The 26,747-nt window shown below is 40.7% G+C and overlaps 2 protein-coding genes and 1 long non-coding RNA gene across 10 annotated transcripts; 2 read left to right on the forward strand and 1 right to left on the reverse strand.

Annotated features, from left to right (window-relative positions):
• Positions 1–1,370: 1,370 nt before the first annotated feature.
• Positions 1,371–5,045, forward strand: LOC122760429. 8 transcript variants are annotated; one of them, XM_044015532.1, is made up of 5 exons: positions 1,371–1,518; positions 3,131–3,223; positions 3,305–3,418; positions 3,842–3,949; positions 4,574–5,045. In XM_044015532.1, exons 2-5 carry the CDS (start codon positions 3,147–3,149, stop codon positions 4,896–4,898), a joined length of 624 nt encoding a protein of 207 aa, XP_043871467.1. In that variant the 5' UTR covers positions 1,371–1,518; positions 3,131–3,146; the 3' UTR covers positions 4,899–5,045. The 8 variants fall into 8 exon arrangements, with proteins under 8 accessions (XP_043871467.1, XP_043871462.1, XP_043871463.1 ...); XM_044015527.1 differs by having other exon boundaries at positions 3,134–3,223; XM_044015528.1 differs by having other exon boundaries at positions 3,134–3,223; positions 3,308–3,418.
• A 633-nt stretch (positions 5,046–5,678) lies between these two features.
• Positions 5,679–19,357, reverse strand: LOC122760430 (NACHT, LRR and PYD domains-containing protein 3-like). Its single transcript, XM_044015535.1, has 12 exons — positions 19,148–19,357; positions 17,797–17,892; positions 17,448–17,540; positions 17,247–17,366; positions 16,598–16,676; positions 14,884–15,073; positions 12,999–14,799; positions 12,729–12,902; positions 8,047–8,220; positions 7,773–7,946; positions 6,384–6,430; positions 5,679–6,303 (listed from the first exon to the last, which is right to left on the reverse strand). Exons 3-12 carry the CDS (start codon positions 17,522–17,524, stop codon positions 5,777–5,779), a joined length of 3,363 nt encoding a protein of 1,120 aa, XP_043871470.1. The 5' UTR covers positions 17,525–17,540; positions 17,797–17,892; positions 19,148–19,357; the 3' UTR covers positions 5,679–5,776.
• A 2,281-nt stretch (positions 19,358–21,638) lies between these two features.
• LOC122760428 lies at positions 21,639–25,694 on the forward strand. Its single transcript, XR_006358398.1, has 4 exons — positions 21,639–21,786; positions 23,228–23,526; positions 24,414–24,479; positions 24,602–25,694. It is a non-coding gene; the product is annotated as an uncharacterized LOC122760428 (long non-coding RNA).
• The last annotated feature ends 1,053 nt before the right edge of the window (positions 25,695–26,747 follow it).

Raw genomic sequence — 26,747 nt, forward strand, 5'->3', positions numbered from 1 at the left:
CTGATTCAGCTCAATTGTCTGGACTGTGTTAGAGATGTGCACTGAGAGGCAGAGCCGGCCCTGGGCATAGGCAGTATAGGCAAATGCTAGGGGCGCCGTCATCCGCAGGGGGCGCCGAAAACGGAGGAAAAAAAAAAAGAAAATTATTATAAATACTTTTTTTTTTTACCAGTGCCATTATTACTATTATTTGGAAACATTATATAAGCCCACAGCAACATAAAGTCATAGCAAAGACTATTAAATAATGCAGAAGCCTTTTTTCTGGGTGCAATGAGCCTTTGCGCTGTGTGAGGGGGGCGGGGTCAAGAGTCCAGCTGCCTGAATCCGACAAGACCGTGACCCAGAGACGAAGAAAAAGATTAATGACACTGTATCGGAATTATGTCCAAAAGACTGAAGCCACCCGGCGCCCAAGGAAAGAAGAGGAAGAAAAACGTGAAAAAGATAGAGGTACAGTAATGTCAATGTGATGAAGTTCATGAAATTACTAGTTTAATGCATCGTAGTTACCGTTGTTGGAGGAGAGCGTTAGCTTGCTAGCTTACTTGGGACGATAGCAACATTGTTTAATAATCAATAAATAGCTGAGTCGACGTGTGTTAATGTTACTCCACCTTAAATTCATCAGGGACGTTTGGAAACTTAACGTTAGGCCTGTTCAGGTGTTATTTTGCAGGTGTTTTTCCTGCTTGTATGTCAGTTAAAATGCTTTTAGTTGTCCGTCCCCTTTGTAATAGTAAGCCTTTGGTTTTATGTGTCACAGTTTATGTTTGTTAAAGTTTACATCAGTGTTAAAGTGCAGTTAAAGTGTATTACTGTTCATATTTCATACCTTAGCTTTCCCATATCATTCATAGACTATATATATATATATATTTATATATATATATATATATTTATATATATATGTTCATTTCACTGCACTTTACTGGTTTTTGCACTCTGGTTAGACTGAATTGCATTGCAATGACAATAAAGTTGAATGAATCTCATCACATTTTCATTATTAGTCTATATTAGTCTCATGTATAGCACACCAAGCATCTGTTTTTTTATTCAAATGTAACATGCAGTCGTCACATATACTTCTCTTCTCTCTTCAGATGCACTTTTTAAATATTTCAGTACCACCCCCAGTGACACAGCATCAGGTGCTGCTGTCCTTTTTAATTTTAACACTTGTTTCTTTCTTTAGTTTTTATTTGGTGAGATATTTTTTACTCAAAGAAATAAAATCTTGAAAAGACACATGCAGTTTCTGTGGGATTGTATGAAAATTGATTGTGAAATTGACTGCTGCGATGCAAGGGGGCGCCAGCTAAAATCTTGCCTAGGGCACCAAATTACTCAGGGCCGGCACTGTTGAGATCAGAGCAGTTATTTGATCACATTCATCACATTTCCTTCAGATGAGACTTGAGAAGACTTTGGTCTGTGGTTTGTTTCCTGTTCAGCAGCAGAATCACTTCACAGACGTTCAGCAGCTTCATGACGATCATTTCCTGCTTTCACAATGTAACAAAACTAAACTCATCTCATCACACGTGACTTTGAGTGGACGTGATGTTTTTACTGTGAAGCTCATGAATCTCACGTCACTGACTCTTGTTCAGTGACTGAGGTTTTTACACAGAATGAATTGACCCTGTAGTGACACTGAGAGGCTTAAATGTCTGGTGTAATACTGCAAACTTGTCTTATTATGGGATGTGAACATGTCCTGGTTCCTCTGAACGTGAAGAAGGCCCAACCCTTTTGAAGCAGCTCTGCTGACACAGTATAAATGCTGACATCTGCTGGTTGACATGTGATATTACACACTGGAATCACGTGGATGCTCAGAACCCACGAGCTGAACTTCTGTATGGTCTTAATTCACTGAGTGATGGTTTGACATCAAACATATTTAAATGTAACATCTATAAACACAAACTCTTGTTAACGACCAGATGTTGTTTGGAGCTCAAACGTCACCTGGTTGTAACAAAAGACTTTTCTACAAGTTCACTGTGTTTGTTTTTGTAGAGAGAGTCGTGTTCCTTTGTCACAGCTAAAGAATCAATCATGGAGTAAAAGTGACAGCTACAGTGAAAAGTGGAATTTCCTCTTCAATAATTCCTAAGATATGAACTCGTTTTCTTTTATTTTGACCTTTGTCTGAAAAGTGGATCCTCTCTCAGCTAACTTGGCTAGTGCTGCTAACTGCAAAACAATCACTTCCCTGTTACAGATCCATCATGTTCTTATGACTTAACTCCGCCTCCTCTGACTCACTCTGTCTCCATCAGCTGTTTAGTTTATTTCACATAGAAACAATATAAAAAAACACATAGACGATAACACATAAAAGTACATGTGACGTGCAGCAGAAACACGGATTGAAAAAGAAATGCACTGAAAATGAAAAAGTTGTGACTTTTTGTCGACGTGATGTTTTTACTGTGAAGCTCATGAATCTCACGTCACTGATTCTGTTGTTCAGCGACTAAAATGTTTGGAAATCACTGGTTTAGAGGACATTTGTGCTTTTGGTGAAAGAGAAGTTCTGCTGGACTCAAAGATCAGATAGTGACTGATCATTTTATGTTTCCGGTGAAAACAGATTACAGCCATTGTAGGTGAAACAAAAGGATCCAGAGGACGAGGTCATATTTTGATAAGATTTAAGAAAATAAAGTTAAATTAAACGTTTATTCTCACTGGTCACAATTAACGACATCTCTTCAAAGTCCAGATGTTTAACATACATATGTATCTATCTATTGGGCAGCTTCTTACCTGACCACCAGAGGGCGGGCTCTTCTGTTAAACCAGTGGACTCACCTGCAGTGAAGGGCTGTAAAGTGTGATGCAAACAGCGTCTTGAGTGAGTTGTAAGTCGAGCTGTGACGTTCACGAACGAGTCAAATCTTTTTAACGGCTCTTTGAAATGAACCAGTAACTGAGTGACCGACAGTCCATTATTAGCATAAACCAATGGGCTGTGCCGATTGTTCAGTCAGCCAATGAGGGTCATGTCGGCCAATTCTGTGGTTAAAAAAAGTCTTCTTGCTGACCGGCCCACATTAGGTCAATGTGGTCCACCCATGTTAGCAGAACTTGTAATGAGCGAGTTTTATTCTCCCAGCAGGTGGCGCTCTGCTATGAATCAGATCAAGGACAGTGAAGAGGAAGCTCCGCCCTCTAAAACCACTCTGTGTGAGGAACATGAGGGTCAGAGGTGAGATGAGGATCTCATGGATCATGTGACTCGTCTCCATGTCACAGCTCAGTGTTTTATTTACACATCATGTGTTTGTTGGAGGATCCATCAACAGAGATCAGACTCTGCCGGACCTGGACCTGGACCCAGCTGTGTGTCCATGAAGAGTGACCAGTCCATGGATGAACCTGTGACCTTCAAACAAGAACAGAGGTCAGATGATGGAGGGTGGAGGTCTTCACAGGTCAACAACTAAAATGATCCACCGTGTAGCACCAGAGACACCTAATATTTGAGAATTCAGACCCACACCCATGCAGACCCAAGACATTCTGGACCCAAGTCCCAAACAGACCCGTCCCCATTTAATCTCAGATCTGGACCCATGAAAAAATAAGGAATGTTGAATAGTTGTGGAACAGTCCTGGCTCACATGGTTGAGTTTGGGTAAAGTGATCTGACTGAAGATGTGGAAGTCTTAAATGTGTTAATCAGTGTAGTGTTTGACACCATCTGGGTCACACTCAACCATTTCTGACACAAACCTGTTTTCCTTGTGTCTCCTGATACTGTAGATCATTAATGAGATCAATCACAGCAGATGTTGTATTTACATGTCATGTCCTGTGTTTGTTGGAGGATCCATCAACAGGGACCAGACTCTGCTGGACCTGGACCCAGCTGTGTGTCCATGAAGAGTGACTGGTCCATGGATCAACCTGTGACCTTCAAACAAGAACAGAGGTCAGATGATGGAGGGTGGAGGTTTTCACAGGTCAACAACTAAAATGATCCACCATGTAGCACCAGAGACACCTAATATTTGAGAATTCAGACCCAGACCCATGCAGACCCAAGACATTCTGGACCCAGCTGTGTGTCCATGAAGAGATACCGGTCTATAGATCGTCTTATTAGCTTCAAGGATGGACAAAAACATGGTGAACTGATGTAAGAATTTCACACATAGTAACACACACTTACATGATCCTCCACCAGGGGGAGCCTGTCTAGTCCAAAACATGTTGAATCCAGAAAAACACTCTTCTTCTCTTTGGTGGACCAATGTTGTTTTTCTGTCTCCACTAAACATCTTCAGCCTGTCCTCGTCTCTGAATACGTTTCCAGCAGTAAATCTAGTCAGAGTCCGTGATTGGTCAGGGACTCATGGACAAGCCTCTCTGATTGTGTCTTTGAGACTTCACACATAACAAACACTAGAGACTGTCCTTCAGGGACTTTTGTCTTCAACCTGTCAAACTCATGTCATGTGAACTTGGCTGAAGAAGAATCGTAGGTGCAGCACATTGAAAACCTGGTAGAAACAAATGATTGTTTAGTAAATGACACTGAATCTTTTCTCCTCAGAGATGATCAGCAGAGGACAGAGGTTCTCAGTGGTCAGTCTGTCCAGCAGCATGGAGCAGACCTGGACTCCATATTTAAGGTGTGTAAATGTACAAACATGACACTACTGTTAATACTGAAGCAGAGTCCTGGGGCCTCATGTATAAACCGTGCGTACGCACAAAAAGACGGCGTACGCTTGCTTTCACGCACAGACGGCATGTATAAAAATGTACTTGGCGTGGAAGTTTGCGCATCGCAGCGCAAACTCTCGAGCTGCCGTGAGAATTTGCCGAGAGCTCCGCAAACTCTTGTCAGGTGGAGACGCTGCAATATTAAGCTCTGAAACTTATCACAGTGTTTGAAAATAATATTATTAATGTGTCTACAGTGACAAACATGAATTTTCTGTGACAAACAATACTGATACACCACGTACGTTTGAACATATGTGGATAACATCAGAGAGGACACTGAAGACGAAACTGATCCTGTGAGCAACACACACACAGACCTGTGTGTGTGTGTGTGTGTGTGTGTGTGTGTGTGTGTGTGTGTGTGTGTGGTGTGTGTGTGTGTGTGTGTGTGTGTGTGTGTGTGTGGAGTGAGTGTGTGTGTGTGTGTGTGTGTGTGTGTGTGTGTAGAGAGTGTGTGTGTGTGTGTGGGAGAGTGTGTGTGTGTGTGTGTGTGTGTGAGTGTGTGTGTGTGTGTGTGTGTGTGAGTGTGTGTGTGTGTGCGTGTGTGTGTGTGTATGTGTGTGCGTAACTCTGAGTGTTGTTGTCAGGTAGCATGAAGAGGAGGAGGAGGAGAAGCAGTGCATGCTGGGACAGAAAGGCTCGTCAGTGAGACAGAGTCAAACTTAACTTAACATCTTTATTTACTTTGTTTTCTATTGGATTGAAAACCTTGAATTTTATTTTATATTATTTTGACTTCTTTTTATTTTATATAAAGCATTTATTCATTTTTAATTGATTTTACTTTCTGTATCTTTTAATTTCACTTTCAAACATTCACTTTTTGTTATTTTGATCTCAGTGTGTGTGAACCTGTGTGTTTCAGGCTGGTTCTCAGCAGCAGGGGGCGCTCACGGCGCAGGACGGCGGCTCAGTTAATGACAGACATGTTGATTTTTTAAGTCTTTATTTATTGACGGTTTCAACAAAGAATGACTGAGACGAGCTTTGACCTCGTCCACCACTGAAGCTGCTGTCTCTTCATGTCCTACAGAGGACACAGAGATACTGAGGAATCAGGAAAGACCAGGAACCCAGGATAAACCGGTTCAGTGAATGTGGTCCTGAAGGTGTGGAGGTGGATCAGTGAGTCAGAGGAGACGCTGTAGAAGGACAGAGTCCCAGCAGGACAGTCCACATACACTGATACTCTGTGAGAGACAGAGGACATGATGGGTGTTTGTGTCTCACAGTGAAGGACAGAGTAACCATGATCATCAGAGCAGAACAGACTCCAGCACTGATCATTATATCCAAACACACAGTCATAACTGTCGCCTTTCCTCTTGATTCCTCTGTAACTCAGTGATATACAAACATCTCCTCTCCACTCGACCTCCCAGTAACAGCGACCAGTCAGACCAGGTCTACACAGCAGCTGAGACCAGAACTCAAATCTGTCTGGATGATCAGGATACGACTGATCTTCTGTCACAAAGGTCACTTTCCTGTTGTCGTCAGACAGTTTGAGTTTTCTGTTCATTGTGTTTGTGTCCAGTTCCAGTTCACATGAATCTGATGAAGACAACGAGACACAGCTGCAGTTTATTGATGATCAGCTGATATGTTGTTATTTCCTGTAAATCCATACTTACACTTCCTGGGACCAGGTTTTAACCACTGCTCTCCAGCATGGTCCATCCTGGAGGAAGAAACAGTCTGAATGAGTTTGTGTCCAACATGAGTCCAAACTGTTGTCTTAATGACGCACTCTGGTGGACACAATGATGAACTACAAGGACAGGTGTGTTTCAAAGAGAAGACGGTGGCTGTTTCTCAATACTCAAGTATGCAAGTATGTACTTGCTTACTTAGGAAGTATATACTTGAGAAGTACGCTGGGAGTATATACTTGCCAAGTACGGGAGTACACAAGTATGTGGTTGTTTCTCAATACTCAAGTATGCAAGTATGTATGTATTGTTCTGCTGTAGTTCTGCTGTAGTGCTGCAGTGCTGCAGCCTCATTAGCGCCACCTACGGTGTTGATAAATGAACATATGAAATACTTTTAATAAATGCATATATATGTTGTTATTATTTTTACATTTTAAATATTTAACTTCATTTATTAATTTATTTCTATTAAAATATACAATACAAATGATACAATGTGGAAAATAGATATATTACAGCATTGTAGAGTAGTATATATATATGACTTGTACAAATATATACTACTCTACATATCTAATATTTACATATTATATTTAATTACAGCTACAATGGCCGTGCGACTTTAATATAAATCTAACATTCAAAGTTAAAATAAATAAAACATTAACAATATACAAACTTTTAAACTGTCAGGTCAAAACGTTTCCATTAAAAACAAAATAACACGTCAACAACAAATCTATGGATCACACCGAGCATCTAATGACAGCGACGTCTAAAAACCATAAACTTTGTATTTGAATTACGGTTGTTTGATCGCTTGCTTGAATCGAGACCTAGTTTCCAGTGCTTTCGTGGTTTTTTCAGCTGCGCGTCACAGAGGAAACACATGGCTACTTATGCAGCTGCTGCTGCGGAGGCTCGTCGCTGTTACTGCTGCTTCCAAAACTTGTGTGGTTTCACCGTTGAATGAAGAATGAAGAACAACTTGATTGTAGCTGTTAGATGACGAACATCTCGTACACAACTCACTACAAACACCACAGAATAAAGACATCTTTACTTTAGTTTGACCGTAGACTGTTTGAAGTGGACCAGGACTGTTCTGTACCCAGTACCAGGACTTCTCACATGATGCTGCTACTCTGTGCAGATGATCTGTCCAGTTCATGGTTCTGGTCGTTTCTCAGGCTGAACTACGTGACATTCACTCGTTCTCACGAGGTGTTTAAAAAGTGTCACTAATGTTTGGTTATACTCACTGACAGAGGAAAACATAATAACAGGACATCTTCAACCTGAACCTGCTGACAAGTTTGAATACTGCTGATGAACATGAAGAGGAAGGAGGAGGAGGAAGGAGAATACCTGAGAGTGTCCAGTCTCCAGTGAGGACTCTTCAGTCCAGCAGACAGCAGCTTCTCTCCTGAGTCTCCTGGATGATTGTAGCTCAGGTCCAGTTCTCTCAGATGGGAGGGGTTGGAGTTCAGAGCTGAGGTCAGAGAAGAACATCCTTCCTCTGAGACCAGACAACCTGACAGACTGGAGTTAAGAAGATATGATGAACTCAGTGATTCAAAAAAAAAAACATCTTCATCAACAAGAACCTAAAGAAGCAAAGAGTCTGAGTCAGAGTTCTGACCTGAGAGTCTCCAGAGAACAGTGAGGACTCTTCAGTCCATCACACAGCAGCTTCACTCCTTGATCCTGCAGGTCGTTGTTACTCAGGTCCACGTGTCTCAGACGAGAGGACACAGAGCTGAGGACTGAGGACAGAGCTTCACAGCTTCTCTCTGAGAGTTTACAGCCACTCATTCTGAGGAGGAGTTCAAGAAAATCTATTCACATATGTAATTAAAAAAATAATCAGGGACAGGTGAGGAGCGAGAGAAGGGTATCAAGGAGAAACTGCGAGCTTTCAGAAGGCAATCCCCATCCTCTCCAGAAGAAGTAAAAGCTTTGACTGAATTTTGAAGAGTTGGAAAAGCTAAACAGAACGTGCTATATTCACCACATGATGAGAATATTTATGGGTCAATGACATGACGGCTAATTATACTGTCCATTTGCATTTTTTCTTGTTAAAAATATATTCGAGAAAAATATATTCAAAAATCATTAGGCATTTCATTTGTATTGCTACGGAAAGTGTAAAAATATCATGTGGTGCGACCAAATATCTTGTGGTGCGACCAAATATCATGTGGCGCGACCAAATCATGTGGCGCGACCAAACATCATGTGGTGCCACCAATATCATGTGGTGCGCACGAATATCTTGTGCGCGACCAACATCGCGCGACTAAATATCATGTGGTGCCACTCAACATCATGGTGCCACCAACATCATGGTGCGACCAAATATCATGGTGCCACCAACATCACGTGGTGCTTAATTAAATATCTTGTGGTATGCACTAAATATCATGTGGTGCTTAATTAAATATCATGTGGTGCCACCAAATATCTTGTGGTGCTACCAACATCATGTGGTGCGCACTAAATATCATGTGGCGCGCATCAAATATCTGTGGTGCGCGCAATTCAAATATCAGCGTGAAGCAATTAACATCTTGTGGTGCCACCAAATATCTTGTGGTGCACTCAAATATCATGTGTGACCAGTCATCATGCGGTATGCACTAAATATCTTGTGGTGACTAAATATCATGTGGTGCCAATTCGTATCATGTGGTGCTTACCTTCAATATCAGGAAAAAGTAATTAAATATTTAGGAAGTAATTAAATATCATGTGGTGCTTAATTAAATATCATGTGGTGCGACCAAATATCTTGTGGTGCGACCAAATATCATGTGGTGCCATTGTGACATTGTAAAGCTTTGACCAATTGCAATAGAAATTCATATTTATCATATTTTTAAATTGACCTGTTAAAAAACTTATATGTCATTGACCCACATACAGGCGAGGGTTGCTGTATAAGGACACATTTTCTGTGGAATGAACAGAGACCTTTTCTTTTCTTTTTTAGAGCGCCATGGTGGGGGCCCTCAGCCCACAGGTGGGAGAGGCTTTCCCTCACAGCTAGATATTTTATCTAGCTCAGGCCAGGGTCTTTTCTTAGAGACCCCGGCCTTGGGATCACTCTTTCTGTTTGTCCTTTTTTCTATTTCTTGCTTATGTTTGGTGTTGTTATTTGTTCAGGGAGCAGATCTTTCAATTTTCATCTTGTTAAGTTTGTTGGTACACTTACAAGTAAATAAGTATGGCTAGTGACAAATGAAAATTCATTTCGTTTAATGTCAATGGGCTGTTGAATCCAGTTAAACGTAGTAAAATCCTATCTAAAGTGAGAACAGAACAAGCCCATGTGGTTTATTTACAAGAGACCCATTTGACAGACAAGGAGCATATAAAGCTAAAGAAAAGGGGCTTTTACAAATCTGTTTTTTTCTTCATACAAATCAGGGCAGAGAAGAGGAGTTGCTATTCTCATTTCAAACAAGCTACATTTTGAAAAAGTATTCGAAATGGGTGATAAAGAGGGCACGTTTATTTTAAGTAAGGGGTAAGATAGATGGGAATCCAATTACAATTGAATTCCAGTCTGTTGAATGATCTGTCTTTTAAGGCACAAATTAAATCAGAAATGTGTCTCTTCTTAGAATTCAATGATACTGGAGAGGTTTCACCTCCAATGTTATGGGATACTCTGAAGGCTGTTCTGAGAGGGAAAATTATAGCAATATCGTCATTTAAGAAAAAAAATAGGAATAAAAAGTTAGAGGATTTCAAAAACAAGCTAAAGGTACTAGAAGGAAAACAGAAATTAGATTTGGCACAGAATACATTGAGAGAAATTAGACACACCAGGAATGAAATTAATAATTTGGCCACACAAGAAATCGAGAAAAATGGAATGTTTCTGAAACAGAAACACTACGAAAGTGGCTCCAAATCTATGAAAGTATTGGCATGGAAATTGAAAAAAAGGATAGCCGAAAATACAATTCATAAAATTAGGGATCCAAGGACAAAAGCGATAAAAAATAAACTAAATGAAATTCAGGAAGCTTTTGAAGTGTTTTACAAAACCTTATATTCTGAAGTCCCAGGTGGGAGTGTGGCCCAAATTGACAGCTTCCTGAATTCCCTAGATTTACCCACTCTCGATGAAAATCAAAATAAAATTATGACTGCGGATATAACTGAAGAAGAATTAAAAGTTGCAATTGGTAGACTTAAATTAAGCAAATCACCAGGATCTGATGGCTACACGGCAGAGTGGTACAAGGAATTTAAAAAAGAACTAATACCTGTTTTACTTCCTACTCTGAATTGGGCTTTAAAAAATGTGCAAACGCCACCCAGCTGGAAGGAGGCAATCATTTCAGCCATACCAAAAGAAGGCAAGGATAAAGTGGAGAGTGGCTCTTTTAGTCCAATCTCTGTTGTTAATGTGGACTATAAATGATTTACTTCTGTTATGGCCAAACGATTAGAAGAATTCCTGCCGACACTGATACATAATGATCAGACAGGTTTCATACACCAACGCCAAACACAAGACAATATACCAAAGACACTACATATTATGGATCATATACAAAGAAATCAAACTGAAGCAATTGTGATGAGCGTAGATGCTGAAAAGGCCTTTGATTCGGTTAAGTGGATTTTTCTCTACAGAGTGTTGCATAGAATTGGCTTCCACGATACAATTATTAAAACCATACAGGCACTATATGACAAACCTACCGCCAGGGTCAAGGTCAATGGATATTTGTCAAATAGTTTTACCCTAGAAAGGGGCACCAGACAGGGCTGTGCATGGTCACCACTACTCTTCGCATTATATTTGGAACCACTAGCTCAGTACATCAGACAAACAGAAGATATTAAGGGAATCATTATTAAAGGGACGGAATATAAATTGGCCTGTTATGCAGACAATATTTTGATATACCTTGCGCAACCAACTCACTCTCTGCCTAAATTGATGCAAGCATTTGAACAATATGGCCAATTATCTGGGTACAAAATCAACATGAGTAAAACCCAAATACTCTCATATAACTACTGCCCACCAAGAGAAATCAAAAGTAGCTACCCCTTGACATGGCAAACAGAGTCCTTTAAATACTTAGGCATCAACCTACCAAAAGATCTTACAAAATTATCGGAATATAACTATTCACCCATACATAAAAAAATAAAGGATGATATAGAAAGATGGAACTTAATTCCCTTCCTTAGCCTTAGTTCAAGAATTGACTCTATTAAAATGATCATATTGCCAAGACTTTTATATTTATTTCAAACATTGCCAATAGAGATTAACCAAAACCAATTTAACGAGTGGGACAAACTGCTATCCAGGTATATAGCAGTTCGCCTCAAAACCTTACAGCTGGTTAAACAAAAGGGAGGATGAGGATATTTTAGATATTTTTTATTTTGCAGCGCCCTCCATCCCCATACAGGCAATTTTAGCTGATAATAACTTGCAAACCCACATAAATAACATTGATAATCCATGGGTGGCGTGGACCCTTAAAGTATGGAAAATTATTATAAAATAACATAAACTTGAAAATGATATTTTGGCTCTTAAATGGTGTGCTTATGATTCGGATTTTAGACCTAATAAATTGGATTCTAGATTTAAGGACTGGATAGCTAACGGTATAACAGCCTTATGTAGAGTAATGAAAGATGGAAAGTTACTCAGTTTTGAAACGCTTAAAAGGACACATGTTTTAGAAAAACAAGACTTTTATAGATACCTGCAGTTACGGCATTATGTCAATACAAAGATGAAAAATCTAACAAAGATAAACACATGTCTAATTCAATTATTTACAAAAGCTATTAATAAAACTGTGTCAGGCTTATATAAGGGTCTGTCTAATTTGAAATCTCACTCTACTTCATATATTAAAATAAAATGGGAGAAGGAAGGAGGGATAAATATATCTGAGGAAGAATGGACAACAATTTGGAGGTATCAATGGAGATGTACCAGCTCACAGAGGTGGAGGGAATTTGGATGGAAAAGCTTGATTAGGTACTTTATTACACCTTCTCAGAAGTCTCACTATGATGATAATTCCCCTGTCTGCTGGAGGAACTGTGGAAATCTAACTTGTACATAGTTGCTAATGTGTGTTTTTCCTTTTTTCATTGTTTGTTTTTTTTGTCTAGGCATTTAGAGCAGACAACAGATGTGAGATGTATGCATGTATGTTTTGCCGGATGTGAATGTCTGTTTCTGAATGTCAATAAAAAATAAATTATAAAAAAATTAAATAAAAAAATAATCAGAGTAGAATTTTCAATATAAATCAGCTGAGCACCAACCTGAGAGTCTCCAGAGAACAGTGAGGACTCTTCAGTCCATCACACAGCAGCTTCACTCCTGGATCCTGCAGGTCATTGTTACTCAGGTCCATGTGTCTCAGACTAGAGGACACAGAGCTGAGGACTGAGGACAGAGCTTCACAGCTTCTCTCTGAGAGTTTACAGCCACTCAGTCTGAGGTAGAAAACAGTGATGAACAAAAGGTTAAACATGTTTGTCTTGTGCTCTTTAGAATATGTCTTATTAATATTTATATACTGATCCACGTACAGAGCTTTGGTGGAGACTTTGACCACCGGCAGCAGCTTCAGAAGAGCCTCCTCTGAAGCAGAGTATTTCTTCAGGTCAAACTCTTCCAGATCTTTTCCTGGTGACAGTAAGATGAAGACCAGAGCTGACCACTGAGCAGGAGACAGTGTCTTTCTGGACAGGCGTCCTGATGTGAGGGACTCTTGGATCTCCTCCACAAGAGAACGATGGTTCAGTTCATTCAGACAATGGAACAGGTTGATGCTTCTCTCTGCTGACAGATTCTCACTGATCTTCTGCTTGATGTACTCAACTGTTTCCTGATTGGTCTGTGAACCACTTCCTGTTTGTGTCAGTAGACCTCTTAAGAGCTTCTGATTGGTCTCCAGTGAAAGACCCAGGAGGAAGCGGAGGGACAAGTCCAGGTGTCCATTTGGACTCAGTAAGGCCTCGTCCACAGCACTCTGGTGCAGATGATTCAGTTTAGGTTTTTTTGTTTGTATGGACCACTGGCTCGTTGTTGGTTCTTCTGACAACAGATTTGTTCCAGAGGTGATGAAGGTCAGATTAACATGAAGAGCAGCTAGAAACTCCTGAACACTCAGATGGACAAAGCAGAAGACCTTGTCCTGGTACAGGCCCCTCTCCTCTTTAAAGATCTGAGTGAAGACTCCTGAGTAAACTGAAGCTGCTGTAATATCGATGCCACACTCTGTCAGGTCTGATTCATAGAAGATCAGGTTTCCTTTCTGCAGCTGCTCAAAAGCCAGTTTCCCCAGAGACTTAATCATCTTCCTGTTCTCTGGACTCCAGTGTTGATCAGTCTCAGCTCCTCCATCATATTTGACCTTCTTCACTTTGGACTGAACCACCAGAAAGTGGATGTACATCTCAGTCAGGGTCTTGGGCAGTTCTCTTCCATCTCTGGTTTTCAACATGTTCTCCAGAACAGTTGCAGTGATCCAGCAGAAGACTGGGATGTGGCACATGATGTGGAGGCTTCGTGATGTCTGGATGTGGGAGATGATCCTCCTGGCCTTCTCCTCATCTCTGAACCTCTTCCTGAAGTAGTCCTCCTTCTGTGGGTCCGTGAACCCTCTGACCTCTGTCACCATGTCCACACGGTCAGGAGGGATCTGATTGGCTGCTGCAGGTCGTGTGGTTATCCAGAGGCGAGCAGAGGGAAGCAGTTTCCCCCTGATGAGGTTTGTCAGCAGCACGTCCACTGAGGTGGACACTGTGACGTCAGTCAGGATCTCAGTGTTGTGGAAGTCCAGAGGAAGTCGACACTCGTCCAGACCATCAAAGATGAAGACCACCTTAAAGTCTTCAAACCTGCAGATTCCTGCTTCTTTGGTTTCAGTGAAGAAGTGATGGATGAGTTCCACCAAACTGAACTTCTTCTCTTTCAGCACATTCAGCTCTCTGAAGGTGAAGGGAAACATGAACTGTACGTCCTGGTTGCTTTTGTCTTCAGCCCAGTCCAGAGTGAACTTCTGTGTTAACACTGTTTTCCCAATGCCAGCCACGCCCTTTGTCATCACTCTTCTGATTGGTCCGTCTCTTCCAGCTGAGGCTTTAAAGATGTCTTCTTGTCTGATGGATGTTTCTGGTCTGTCTGGTTTCCAGGAAGCTCTTTCAATCTGTCTGACCTCATGTTCTTCATTGACCTCTCCAGTCCCTCCCTCTGTGATGTAGAGCTCTGTGAAGATCTCATTCAGAAGGGTGGGGTTTCCTGCTTTAGCCACGCCCTCAAACAAACACTGGAACTTCTTCTTCAGGTTTGATTTGAGTTCACGTCGACAAGCTGAAGCTCTGATTTCTGACAGAACACAAGAAAATAAATCAGTGAGTGGATCATTGATAAAATAAGATGTTCTTCCTTTCACATTAAAAGTCCTCTTACTGTCAGCTAGCTTCTCCTGCTTCATCCTCCTTAAGAAGTCCTCTGTGATCTTCAGAAAGGCCTCTCTGCTGCTCCTCTGCTCCTCATCCTCCCTCTGACTCTCTGAGACTTCTGTGTGATCTGTATCCAGAACCTTGTGGATCTTCTTCAGCTCGTTCTTCACAAAGCAGATGATATTCTCCTCCAGCAGCTGGAACAGAACATGTGAAGTTTAACCTCAGATGATCAGTGACAGAGTGAAGTCCTGCAGGTCCACAGAGCAGCATCCAGACTGTCAGGACCAGGAGCCTCATGTATAAAAGAGTGCGCAGCTTTCATACTAAAAGACGACGTACGCACAAAATGTATAAAGTACGTACGCAAAGAAAATCTCAGATTAATAAAACTGTGCATACGCCAAGTCCTGCGCACCTTTTCTTTATACATCCCATCAAACGTGAAACTGAGCGGAGATGAATGAGGAACACACCACGCCCACCCTCAAATGAATATACAAATGACTCTAAAACGCCTTTGTCCTGAAGAAAAAGGACAACTGTGGCAGCAAAGAAAGAGGGAAATAAAAGAAAAAGAAGGAAAGTGCACGATCAACTCGTCAATTTATGATGTATAAATCTGTAAAAATAGATTATTTTGGTCGTTTCTTTTGGAATTAGTGATAAACACAAAGGAACTAAATGTCAGGGTCACAACGACTGCTCTCATATTAATATTGATGCTTAAAAAACTGGCTGTGCATTGATAGTTGATCCTGTGCATGTTTTTTTCTGGTGTAACATGTATGTTTAGACATGACTGATCCATGTGAGCTGAATTTACAGATTATTTCAACAATCTATAAGTGTCACACGTCATCATCTACAGACATTACGCACAAAATAAGCAGACAGAGTTCACGGAGTTACTCCATGTAACCATTCATTACTGTCACTGATTGTGTTGTGGATGCTGCGCCTTTCTCTTCCGATGAAAGGCGCAGCGGTGGCGGAATAACTTTTTCGTAGTTATTTCGCTATCGTGTGGATTAAAATGGGATAAAGAAAATGTTCTACTCAACGTTCAAGTCCCGTTTTCTTGCAACAAATGAGTCTGTTACTTTATTTTGAGTTTAAAACATTATAGACTGACGTGTGTTCATGTGTTCATGTGTTCATGTCAGCAGCTGTGTTTACATCACTGTGTTACATAAAGAAAATATTCATCTGTGGAAAATTAATTTCAGTAATTTGCTCAAAGTAAATAAGTGAGTCTCCCTCTCTCACACACTCACACACACACACACACACACACACAGGTCTGTAGTGTGTGTGTGTGTGCTCACAGGATCAGTTTCGTCTTCAGTGTCCTCTCTGATGTTATCCACATATGTTCAAACGTACGTGGTGTATCAGTATTGTTTGTCACAGAAAATTCATGTTTGTCACTGTAGACACATTAATAATATTATTTTCAAACACTGTGATAAGTTTCAGAGCTTAATATTGCAGCGTCTCCACCTGACAAGAGTTTGCGGAGCTCTCGGCAAATTCTCACGGCAGCTCGAGAGTTTGCGCTGCGATGCGCAAACTTCCACGCCAAGTACATTTTTATACATGCCGTCTGTGCGTGAAAGCAAGCGTACGCCGTCTTTTTGTGCGTACGCACGGTTTATACATGAGGCCCCAGGACTCTGCTTCAGTATTAACAGTAGTGTCATGTTTGTACATTTACACACCTTAAATATGGAGTCCAGGTCTGCTCCATGCTGCTGGACAGACTGACCACTGAGAACCTCTGTCCTCTGCTGATCAACTCTGAGGAGAAAAGATTCAGTGTCATTTACTAAACAATCATTTGTTTCTACCAGGTTTTCAATGTGCTGCACCTACGATTCTTCTTCAGCCAAGTTCACATGACATGAGTTTGACAGGTTGAAGACAAAAGTCCCTGAAGGACAGTCTCTAGTGTTTGTTATGTGTGAAGTCTCAAAGACACAATCAGAGAGGCTTGTCCATGAGTCCCTGACCAATCACGGACTCTGACTAGATTTACTGCTGGAAACGTATTCAGAGACGAGGACAGGCTGAAGACGTTTAGTGGAGACAGAAAAACAACATTGGTCCACCAAAGAGAAGAAGAGTGTTTTTCTGGATTCAACATGTTTTGGACTAGACAGGCTCCCCCTGGTGGAGGATCATGTAAGTGTGTGTTACTATGTGTGAAATCCTTACATCCGTTCACCATGTTTTTGTCCATCCTTGAAGTTAATAAGACGACCTATAGACCGGTCACTCTTCATGGACACACAGCTGGGTCCAGGTCCAGGTCTGGCAGAGTCTGGTCCTGGACTTTTTTGTGAAGACCTCCTCCCTCCACCATCTGACCTCTGTTCTTGTTTGAAGCTCACAGGTTGATCCATGGACTGGTCACTCTTCATGGACACACAGCTGGGTCCTGGTCCAGGTCCAGGTCTGACAGAGTCTGGTCTCTGTTGATGGATCCTCCTACAAACACATGATGTGTAAATAAAACACTGAGCTGTGACATGGAGACGAGTCACATGATCCATGAGATCCTCATCTCACCTCTGACCCTCATGTTCCTCACACAGAGTGGTTTTAGAGGGCAGAGCTTCCTCTTCACTGTCCTTGATCTGATTCATAGCAGAGCGCCACCTGCTGGGAGAATAAAACTCGTTCATTACAAGTTCTGCTAACATGAGTGGACCACATTGACCTAATGTGGGCCGGTCAGCAAGAAGACTTTTTTTAACCACAGAATTGGCCGACATGACCCTCATTGGCTGACTGAACAATCGGCACAGCCCATTGGTTTATGCTAATAATGGACTGTCAGTCACTCAGTTACTGGTTCATTTCAAAGAGCCGTTAAAAAGATTTGACTCGTTCGTTCACAGCTCGACTCACAACTCACTCAAGACGCTGTTTGCATCACACTTTACAGCCCTTCACTGCAGGTGAGTCCACTGGTTTAACAGAAGAGCCCGCCCTCTGGTGGTCAGGTAAGAAGCTGCCCAATAGATAGATACATATGTATGTTAAACATCTGGACTTTGAAGAGATGTCGTTAATTGTGACGATTTTGAATAAACGTTTAATTTAACTTTAGTTTCTTAAATCTTATCAAAATATGACCTCGTCCTCTGGATCCTTTTGTTTCACCTACAATGGCTGTAATCTGTTTTCACCGGAAACATAAAATGATCAGTCACTATCTGATCTTTGAGTCCAGCAGAACTTCTCTTTCACCAAAAGCACAAATGTCCTCTAAACCAGTGATTTCCAAACATTTTAGTCGCTGAACAACAGAATCAGTGACGTGAGATTCATGAGCTTCACAGTAAAAACATCACGTCGACAAAAAGTCACAACTTTTTCATTTTCAGTGCATTTCTTTTTCAATCCGTGTTTCTGCTGCACGTCACATGTACTTTTATGTGTTATTGTCTATGTGTTTTTTTATATTGTTTCTATGTGAAATAAACTAAACAGCTGATGGAGACAGAGTGAGTCAGAGGAGGCGGAGTTAAGTCATAAGAACATGATGGATCTGTAACAGGGAAGTGGTTGTTTTGCAGTTAGCAGCACTAGCCAAGTTAGCTGAGAGAGGATCCACTTTTCAGACAAAGGTCAAAGTAAAAGAAAACAAGTTCATATCTTAGGAATTATTGAACAGGAAATTCCACTTTTCACTGTAGCTGTCACTTTTACTCCATGATTGATTCTTTAGCTGTGACAAAGGAACACGACTCTCTCTACAAAAACAAACACAGTGAACTTGTAGAAAAGTCTTTTGTTACAACCAGGTGACGTTTGAGCTCCAAACAACATCTGGTCGTTAACAAGAGTTTGTGTTTATAGATGTTACATTTAAATATGTTTGATGTCAAACCATCACTCAGTGAATTAAGACCATACAGAAGTTCAGCTCGTGGGTTCTGAGCATCCACGTGATTCCAGTGTGTAATATCACATGTCAACCAGCAGATGTCAGCATTTATACTGTGTCAGCAGAGCTGCTTCAAAAGGGTTGGGCCTTCTTCACGTTCAGAGGAACCAGGACATGTTCACATCCCATAATAAGACAAGTTTGCAGTATTACACCAGACATTTAAGCCTCTCTAAGTCACTACAGGGTCAATTCATTCTGTGTAAAAACCTCAGTCACTGAACAAGAGTCAGTGACGTGAGATTCATGAGCTTCACAGTAAAAACATCACGTCCACTCAAAGTCACGTGTGATGAGATGAGTTTAGTTTCGTTACCTTGTGAAAGCAGGAAATGATCGTCATGAAGCTGCTGAACGTCTGTGAAGTGATTCTGCTGCTGAACAGGAAACAAACCACAGACCAAAGTTTTCTCAAGTCTCATCTGAAGGAAATGTGATGAATGTGATCAAATAACTGCTCTGATCTCAACTTTACTCTAATCGACTCGACTCCGTTTAGTATCAGCCATGTTGTTTTCATAGCGCCTCCTCAAAGTGGGCAGAGTCATCACAGCAAGCCTGACATGGTTTTCTATGGGAGACTAGTAAAGGATTGTCTCCTTAATGAACCTGTTTTGCCAGTTTCCAGCAACATTTGTAGACCGTCAAGGGTGCACACTTGCTGCTCCTACATAATCATCCTGTTAACATTTCTCACTCGTTTCCATTACTCCCTTTAAATGAAATTCTTGATCCCCTAATTTCCTTAGATTATTTTTCATCACCTCTGTATTTGCCTTATATGCCCTACACCTCAAAAGTACATTTTCCACAGATTCCTCCTCTTCCTGACACCTCTCACACAGTCCTGTCTGATGATTCCCTGCCAATTTAAGTGATTTATTCAGTGCACAGTGCCCTAGCCTCAACCTCATTATCACAACCTCCTCTCTCCTGTGTCCCATACCTACCCTATTGACCCTAACACTGTTCTGTATTTGATATAAATGCCTCCCTCTACCCTGAACATGTGCAAATGGTCAGCTGGAGACTTACAAGCATCGCTGTGGTCAAAATATATTCTAGCCAATTTAGCATTGGTATAGTGAGCTCTATGGAGCACTTTACATTGTAAAAGGCCATGTCTGGTGCATATGGATGAGGAGTGGACCAGTTTTAAAACGCTTCTCCACTGGTCGTCATCTATGCCCACCCCAACCTGCCCTTAGTTGTGTTTCTTGCGTTTTCACAGCTCTTTGCTCATTTCTATCTTGATTCTGTGTTCTTTTATTTTTTTATATTATACATTTTTATTTTTGAACAAAGAACCAGGAAAAGAACATCCCCCAAGTACAAAGAGGGAGAGAAAAAAAACAAAACACAACAAAAACAAACAAATATAAGCAACAACAAACAAAAATAAAATCCACAAGTAATCACCTAGTTGGTGAAAACAGGTACATAAATATAAAGAACAAATAAACAAAATAGAACAAAACACAGAGGGAGGAATAAATAATTAAAGAAAAAAAATGGGATGCATCAGATTGATTCAGTTGGGGTCCAGAGAGGAGAAGGTGTTTACATATGTGATGAGAGATTCCCTTCTTTCATAAAAATTGGCAGCTGAGCCTCTAAGGGAATATTTAACTTTTTCCAATGACAAAAAAGACATTAAATCACTTAACCAAGAAGTAGTAGAAGGGAGCGTTCACGCTTTTCCAATGTAATAGAATACGTCTGCGGGCTATGAGCGAGGCAAAAGCAACAACATCAGAGTTTTTCTCAGTGAGACTAGATGGAGTACGAGGTACCCCAGAGATGGATATCAGTGGGCAGAATGTTCTAACTTGATATTGAGGGCAGTGTTTAATAATTTAAAAAAACATGACCAGTAATGGACTCATTTGGGACAAGAAAAAAACATATGAACATGGTCTGCTGGAGATAAACCACATCTATCTCAAATATCATTTGTACCTGAAAATAGCCTGTGAAATAAATTAAATTGGATTAAACTAAGACGAGCACAAGAAGATGTAGAATTGACCCTGATCTCTCTCCACCACCCGTCTGTCAAATCAAAGCCAAGCTCCCTTTCCCAACTTTCCTTGACCTTCACAAGGGAGGACATGTTTGAAGATGATATGAGGTCAAATAATCCTGAAATCCTACCACGAGCCACTGGAAGAGAGAGTACCTCAGTAATAAGAGATCCCATTGGTGATTGTGGGAAAGAAGTAAAGTTTTTTTGAGCATAGTTCCATGCCTGGAAATAACGAAACATATGAGATTGAGGTAAATTATATTTATTTATAAGATTTATATAAGATTTATAAGATCATTAAGATCATTAAAAGTAGCAAATAAGCGCTTTAAATATAGATCTGAAAAACGAACCAGACCTCTCTCTCTCTCACACACACACACACTCACATACCCTCTCTTTGTGTCTGTCAGTCCGTCTGTCTTCTGTTGGTCTGTCTATCTTTCTGTCTCACAGACATTGCCAGGCCAGGGGTCAACCTCAAGACAGTGTGTGGCCTGTCGCACTGTTATAAATGTAGCTTGCAAAACCTGCAAAATATGCAACAGCCACATAAACTCAGGCTTTAAAAAAACTGGCCAAATTTGATGAGAAACGGGAGAGTTGGGTCCAAACACACCGAAAAAACAGGACTGTATCTCACATCCAAGATGAAGCAAATATATTGCTATGATATTCCTTTTTATTGTTTTATTGCAGTGCAATTTGCAAATGTTGTTCTAAATATTAATGTTATGTCTTACTTTTCTTTTGTGTGTGTGTGTGTGTCCTTTTTAGCTTGAAAAACTGCAGGCCCTGGGTGTAAGGGCAATGCTCTTGACAGCAAACACCTGGGTGTCCGAGGTGTTACTGCCCCGTTGCCACTTAGTAGGCGAACGCTACTACATGTGTGGACAGAATGCGGGACATTTATGGACTTCTTGTTCACGGTAAGAATGGTCTGTTATTTATTGTAAAAGGTGAGTCTTCTGTGTTTGGTTTTCAGCTTTGTGGTCACCCATTCATGTGAAACAAATTGAATTGTCGCTATGCTTAAACTCTGAGGTTTGAGGAGATGGAACTTTTTTACAAACCTATATAGATGTGCAGCTTTTTTCCCGTCACTCATTGCGTTTTAGGCAACACCCTAAACCTAGTGCTCGATGCACATTGAGGGCTGTATACTTACCTTTGTTTGTTAGTAACACTGGTCTTAGCAGAGTAAAAAGCTATTTCTGTTGAGTCCACACAATTTTCTGGCTAAACTGGGTTTAACATCCATCAATTCATTCATTCTCTACCACTGTTGAGGCCAGGGTGGGTTGGAGCCTATCCCAGCATCTTTCAGGCACAAGTACCCGACACACACAAGTACTTGTGCTTGCCAGTTCATGACAGGGCAACATACAGACACACACACACACACACACACACACTTAACCTATCCCTTCATGCATGCCTTTGAACGGTGGGAGGAAGCCTGAGTACCTGGAGAGAACCCACACAGATATGGGGAGAACATGTCAACTCCACACAGAAAGATCCAAGAGAATGTGAGAATCTTGATTAATGGAACATCTTCCTCTCCTGCTGTCCACTGTGATTGACTGTTCAGCTGACAGCAGCCTGGCTGGAAAAATGCTTTGTGGTATATTTTTTTTAATTTAACTATGAGCAGGATACTCACTTTCTGACCAAATGCAAATTTTAAAATGTTGTACTTTATTGCACATTGCTCCTATAACATAAACATCACTGACGTTTACTTACTGACAAAAACAACTTGGAATATATTGTCATACAATGAAATGTAGTATCTAATTTTAGGAAGCTTAATTTCATTGTGCCAAATGATCCTTTTAGGTATCATTGTTGAATGCAATGCGTGAAGTGAATTGGGGAAACGTTAAAAAGGAATGTTATTGACTCAATGTTTCACTGCAGTGACATTTTAAAGCACAAATAAACAGGCCCACACCTCTGCATAACACCAGATTGTGTGTGAATACAGCCGACACAATCCTACACACTTTTTTGCAGCTCTCTGCAGAAGAAATAGATATAGAATGGGATGTGTAGCTCATCAATGCCTGTGTGCTCTATTGATTGGCAACTACACACCAAAATAATAAACATCCAGAGGAAAGCAAAATCTGACCGAGCAGGCATCGCCACACATTTCGTGTGGTTCTGCGTTTCATTAAGCAGGTCTCATTTAGTAGGCATGTCACTCCACTACCACACACCACCTCTAGTGGTCCATAAGTGATGATTTAAAATGATTATGTATATTTCAGTTTCTACATTGATTTGTTTGTAGCAGATTATGCTGTTAATTTAATTCAAGTAATATTACTAAAGTAAAATGACTCCTGTTCCTCTGCTATGCAGACTGGGTCCTACCAGATGCCACACGCCAGTTGGATGAACCCTCATCAGCCCCAGTCGAACAACCAACTGGACCAGTAGCTCCACCAGATCCCCAGCAAACACTGGCTCCACCTGATCCCCGAAGGGCCCCAACTGGACCAGTAATGGCCCCACCAGACCCAGTGGAGGTTGTCCCTCAGCAACCTCCACTACATCAGTGAAGTTCCTGACTAGGCCACCAGCAGCCCCAACTGGACCATCAACCTCTGGTTCCCATTCCTCAGAAGGAACTCCAGCTGCCCCAGTTGCTTTAGAAAAAGGTATGTAGGAAACAAATGGCAAGCCCCACAAAACCATATTATGACTTTGTGCAATGTGAAAATGTTAATAAATTCTCAGCACCAGACATCCCATTGTGTACAAGAATGGCAGAAATGTATATATTACAAAAAGGGCTAGAGAAGAAAACAGGTATGAGCATTAAGCTGTTTACATTACATTACATATCATATCATACATCACGCCTGTGTTTCTGGGATTCTTTCTGACCTTCCCACCTTCAGAGGCCAGGGACAAAGACTGTGTTAGGACACTTAGGGCCCTGATTTGATGCTCTACAGTGCATAGTCCATAAAGCATGGAGCACAGACGTTTACAGCACTGTGCTGTGTTTTGCTGTGCACCACATTGTCTCTGGGTGTTCATATGGCTTCCGGTGCTTCAGGTACATAGACACTTTCAGGAGTTGATTTAAGTATTTCACGTTATTAATGTGGATGTGGAGGATGTTACAGTTAAATGTTAAATATGAAGTACAAGTGTAGTGCTGTAAATCATCCACTTTATCAAGTCCGAAAGGGTTGTAGAAGTAATTCAGTACTTCAGCAGCTAGATATGTTTGTAATAGCATGCTGAAGCCAGGTCATCCTTAAGGGTACAACTTACCCACAATGTTCACTGTGTGCTGCCATTCATCCCGAAAGAAGAGCATGTTATGAGCTTTCATGGTGAACTTGTATTCTTACATTGCCAGGCATCTCTGATGCAATAGAAAACCACAGGAGCTTTACAACATTTAAATACCTTTTGACACATCAAGAGCAGCCTCCAATTCTAAACTGATAGATTTGATTGTTTATGTTATTCACATTGATGTAATAGTCAGCACATTATTTAATCATGATCACATATTTTATATCTTTTCCAGTAATAGATGACATTGTGAAAGAAGGCTGTCCTGCTCCCAGTGCAGTGCTGAAACGGAAAAGGAAAGGTGTGTTGTAATGTCAATCCATAATTGTCTGAATATGTTTGAAAAAAAATATATATACTGTATATATAATTGAAGTATACCACAATGAAGTAATCAGATATTTTTGTCCATAATAGTTTTAGAGAGTCCAGTCAGCACACAGTCATAGAGGAGTAAAACGTATTCACACCGACCCGAGAGGATAAAATCCTAATGAAATAAATGAACACTTGATTAATGTAGTAGTTGATCAATAGTTGATTCATTGTTGCCACTCTAAATGAATGTGCTTACAGTTTGAATGCTCCACCTTTCATTTTAAATATGTCCTGTAGTGTGGGATTTGCATTGTCCAGTCTTGGTCATCACTCAGTCTCAGTTTAGATGTTCTTAAGTAAGAGCATAAGCTGACAGTGAATGAGACTGTGATCTTTTATTTTCCCCACTGGTCTCATTGCTACACATTTCCCTTAATTCATACAGTAAGTGTGTCCATTCTTTGTAAACAGACACGTCTACTGACACATGATTTTGGTGTGATCTTGGTTTTCAAAGACAAAAAAAATACCCTAGTCTCTGCTGTGAAGTGCTCTACTCTTCTATGAAACAGTCATTTGAATTGATTTTGATTCATTTGAGCACTGATGACTGCCCATATATATTTATCCTCTCATCCATCTCTATAGTCCATTGATTACAGTCATTTACCAATGATGCATGCAAGCTCTGTACCAGAATAACTACATATCTTCCCTTTCAGAATGCCCACATACAGTATCAGGGAGCAAAGAGTTCTACCCTGTGAAGAGGGTTGCCTAATGCAAAGTTTTAAAGGTTCAATAATCCCACACAGAGTCATTCACCTGCTGACGTTTCCTAGAACTCTCATGTTAGAGAATCTACAGTCATAAAGTGCTGATAGTCTTTATGTAATCTGTGTAATAATCCTGAAAGAGTATTCAAGACGGAGGTATAGCCAAAGATTTGAACTGAATAGGGACAAAAATTGCAACTGGTGGAGTGGGAGCCGTGCAAGTCCTGGTATGTATGACTTGTGATCACAGCATATCTTATTTGATACCAACACTGAGAACATTCACATGCACACCAATAATCTTTGTTTATGATACTGGCAAAGTGCTCTCTGTAGCCCGACGTGTGCCTCCAAAAAATGTCGTCATCAGTCGAGGCAACTGAGACCAATGGAGACCGCGGTGCTGTCATTAGTCAGTTAACGACTCATTCCCGCAGCCCCTAGTGTTCTGGCGGTGAATTGCAATACCATACTGAAAACTGCAGCGCACTACCCCGTCTGTATGGTCACAGAGTTGGAAACTCTAAGAGTGACATAGAAATCCAAATGGACGCTTAATTGCTCCTTTAGGCCTCCTGTGGAGGGGGGTTTGAGGGTGGAGGGGTATCTACAAGGTCAGATATTTAAGCATCTGTTGCAAGATGCAATATTAAGGCTAATTTTATTACATTATCAAATGATTTTTTTTAACGCAAGGCCAATAACGTAATAAGTTATTACGTTATTGGCTTAACAACTTTATTACATTATTGGCAATTTATTACGTTATTGGTTTTATTACATTGAAATGATTACGTTATTGGCCGTTATCACGTTATCGGTTGCTACAGCATATAAAGAGGCTGCAGTTGTCTCAGTCAGAAATTCTAAACCATCTATCATGCTTCTCTGCTACCAGCACCATTGTACAGAAGAAAGAGGCGTATTTAAAAATGCTAAAATTGTCCATCACTGCCTTACTCTCACTATACTCCCTTTATTAGTGGATGATTAGTGTACATGCTAACATGATTGTATATGATTTCCATCCAAAAGTTAAGTTTGCAGAAAATGACACTTTGGTTCCTAAGGACAGAGCGTGTCACATACTGTACAGATTATAAAGCCCCACGAAACCAATGTCATTTGTGATTTTGGCCATATGGCATAAAAACACCAACGTGGTGGTTTGGTGGTTACCACTGTTGCCTCACAGCAAGATGGAGATTAGATTCCCCTGGGATCTTTCTGTGTGGAGCTCGCATGTTTTCCCTGTGACCCAAACAGGGATAAGTGGAAGAGAATGGATACAAGGACTTTATATGATAGTGTGCATCCACACTGTGTTCTTCTACAACCATTTCTTGACTATTACTATACTGTCATTTCATTAAATCCACTACGATACAACTATTGGGAAAACAGTCACAGGGGTCGAATGTGAGTCTTAATATGTCTTAATATGTTTTTTTTGAGCATACCAAATATTGCCACCG

Source organism: Solea senegalensis, unplaced genomic scaffold (assembly GCF_019176455.1).
Source record: "Solea senegalensis isolate Sse05_10M unplaced genomic scaffold, IFAPA_SoseM_1 scf7180000013597, whole genome shotgun sequence".
Taxonomy (NCBI): domain Eukaryota; kingdom Metazoa; phylum Chordata; class Actinopteri; order Pleuronectiformes; family Soleidae; genus Solea; species Solea senegalensis.

What these genes read in the sequence shown, in the direction of transcription:
- LOC122760429 (XM_044015527.1), top strand. An exon ending in ACCTTCAAACAAGAACAGAG is followed by an intron (nt 3,419 to 3,841) that starts GTCAGATGATGG and finishes CTGTGTTTGTTG; the next exon opens with GAGGATCCATCAACAGGGAC. An exon ending in ACCTTCAAACAAGAACAGAG is followed by an intron (nt 3,950 to 4,573) that starts GTCAGATGATGG and finishes TTTTCTCCTCAG; the next exon opens with AGATGATCAGCAGAGGACAG.
- LOC122760430 (XM_044015535.1), bottom strand. Translation starts at nt 17,524, where the DNA reads ATGAATCAGATCAAGGACAGTGAAGAGGAAGCTCTGCCCTCTAAAACC. An exon ending in AGCTTCAAACAAGAACAGAG is followed by an intron (nt 16,677 to 17,246) that starts GTCAGATGGTGG and finishes TTTTCTCCTCAG; the next exon opens with AGTTGATCAGCAGAGGACAG. An exon ending in TGTTCTCTGGAGACTCTCAG is followed by an intron (nt 8,221 to 12,728) that starts GTTGGTGCTCAG and finishes ACTCCTCCTCAG; the next exon opens with AATGAGTGGCTGTAAACTCT.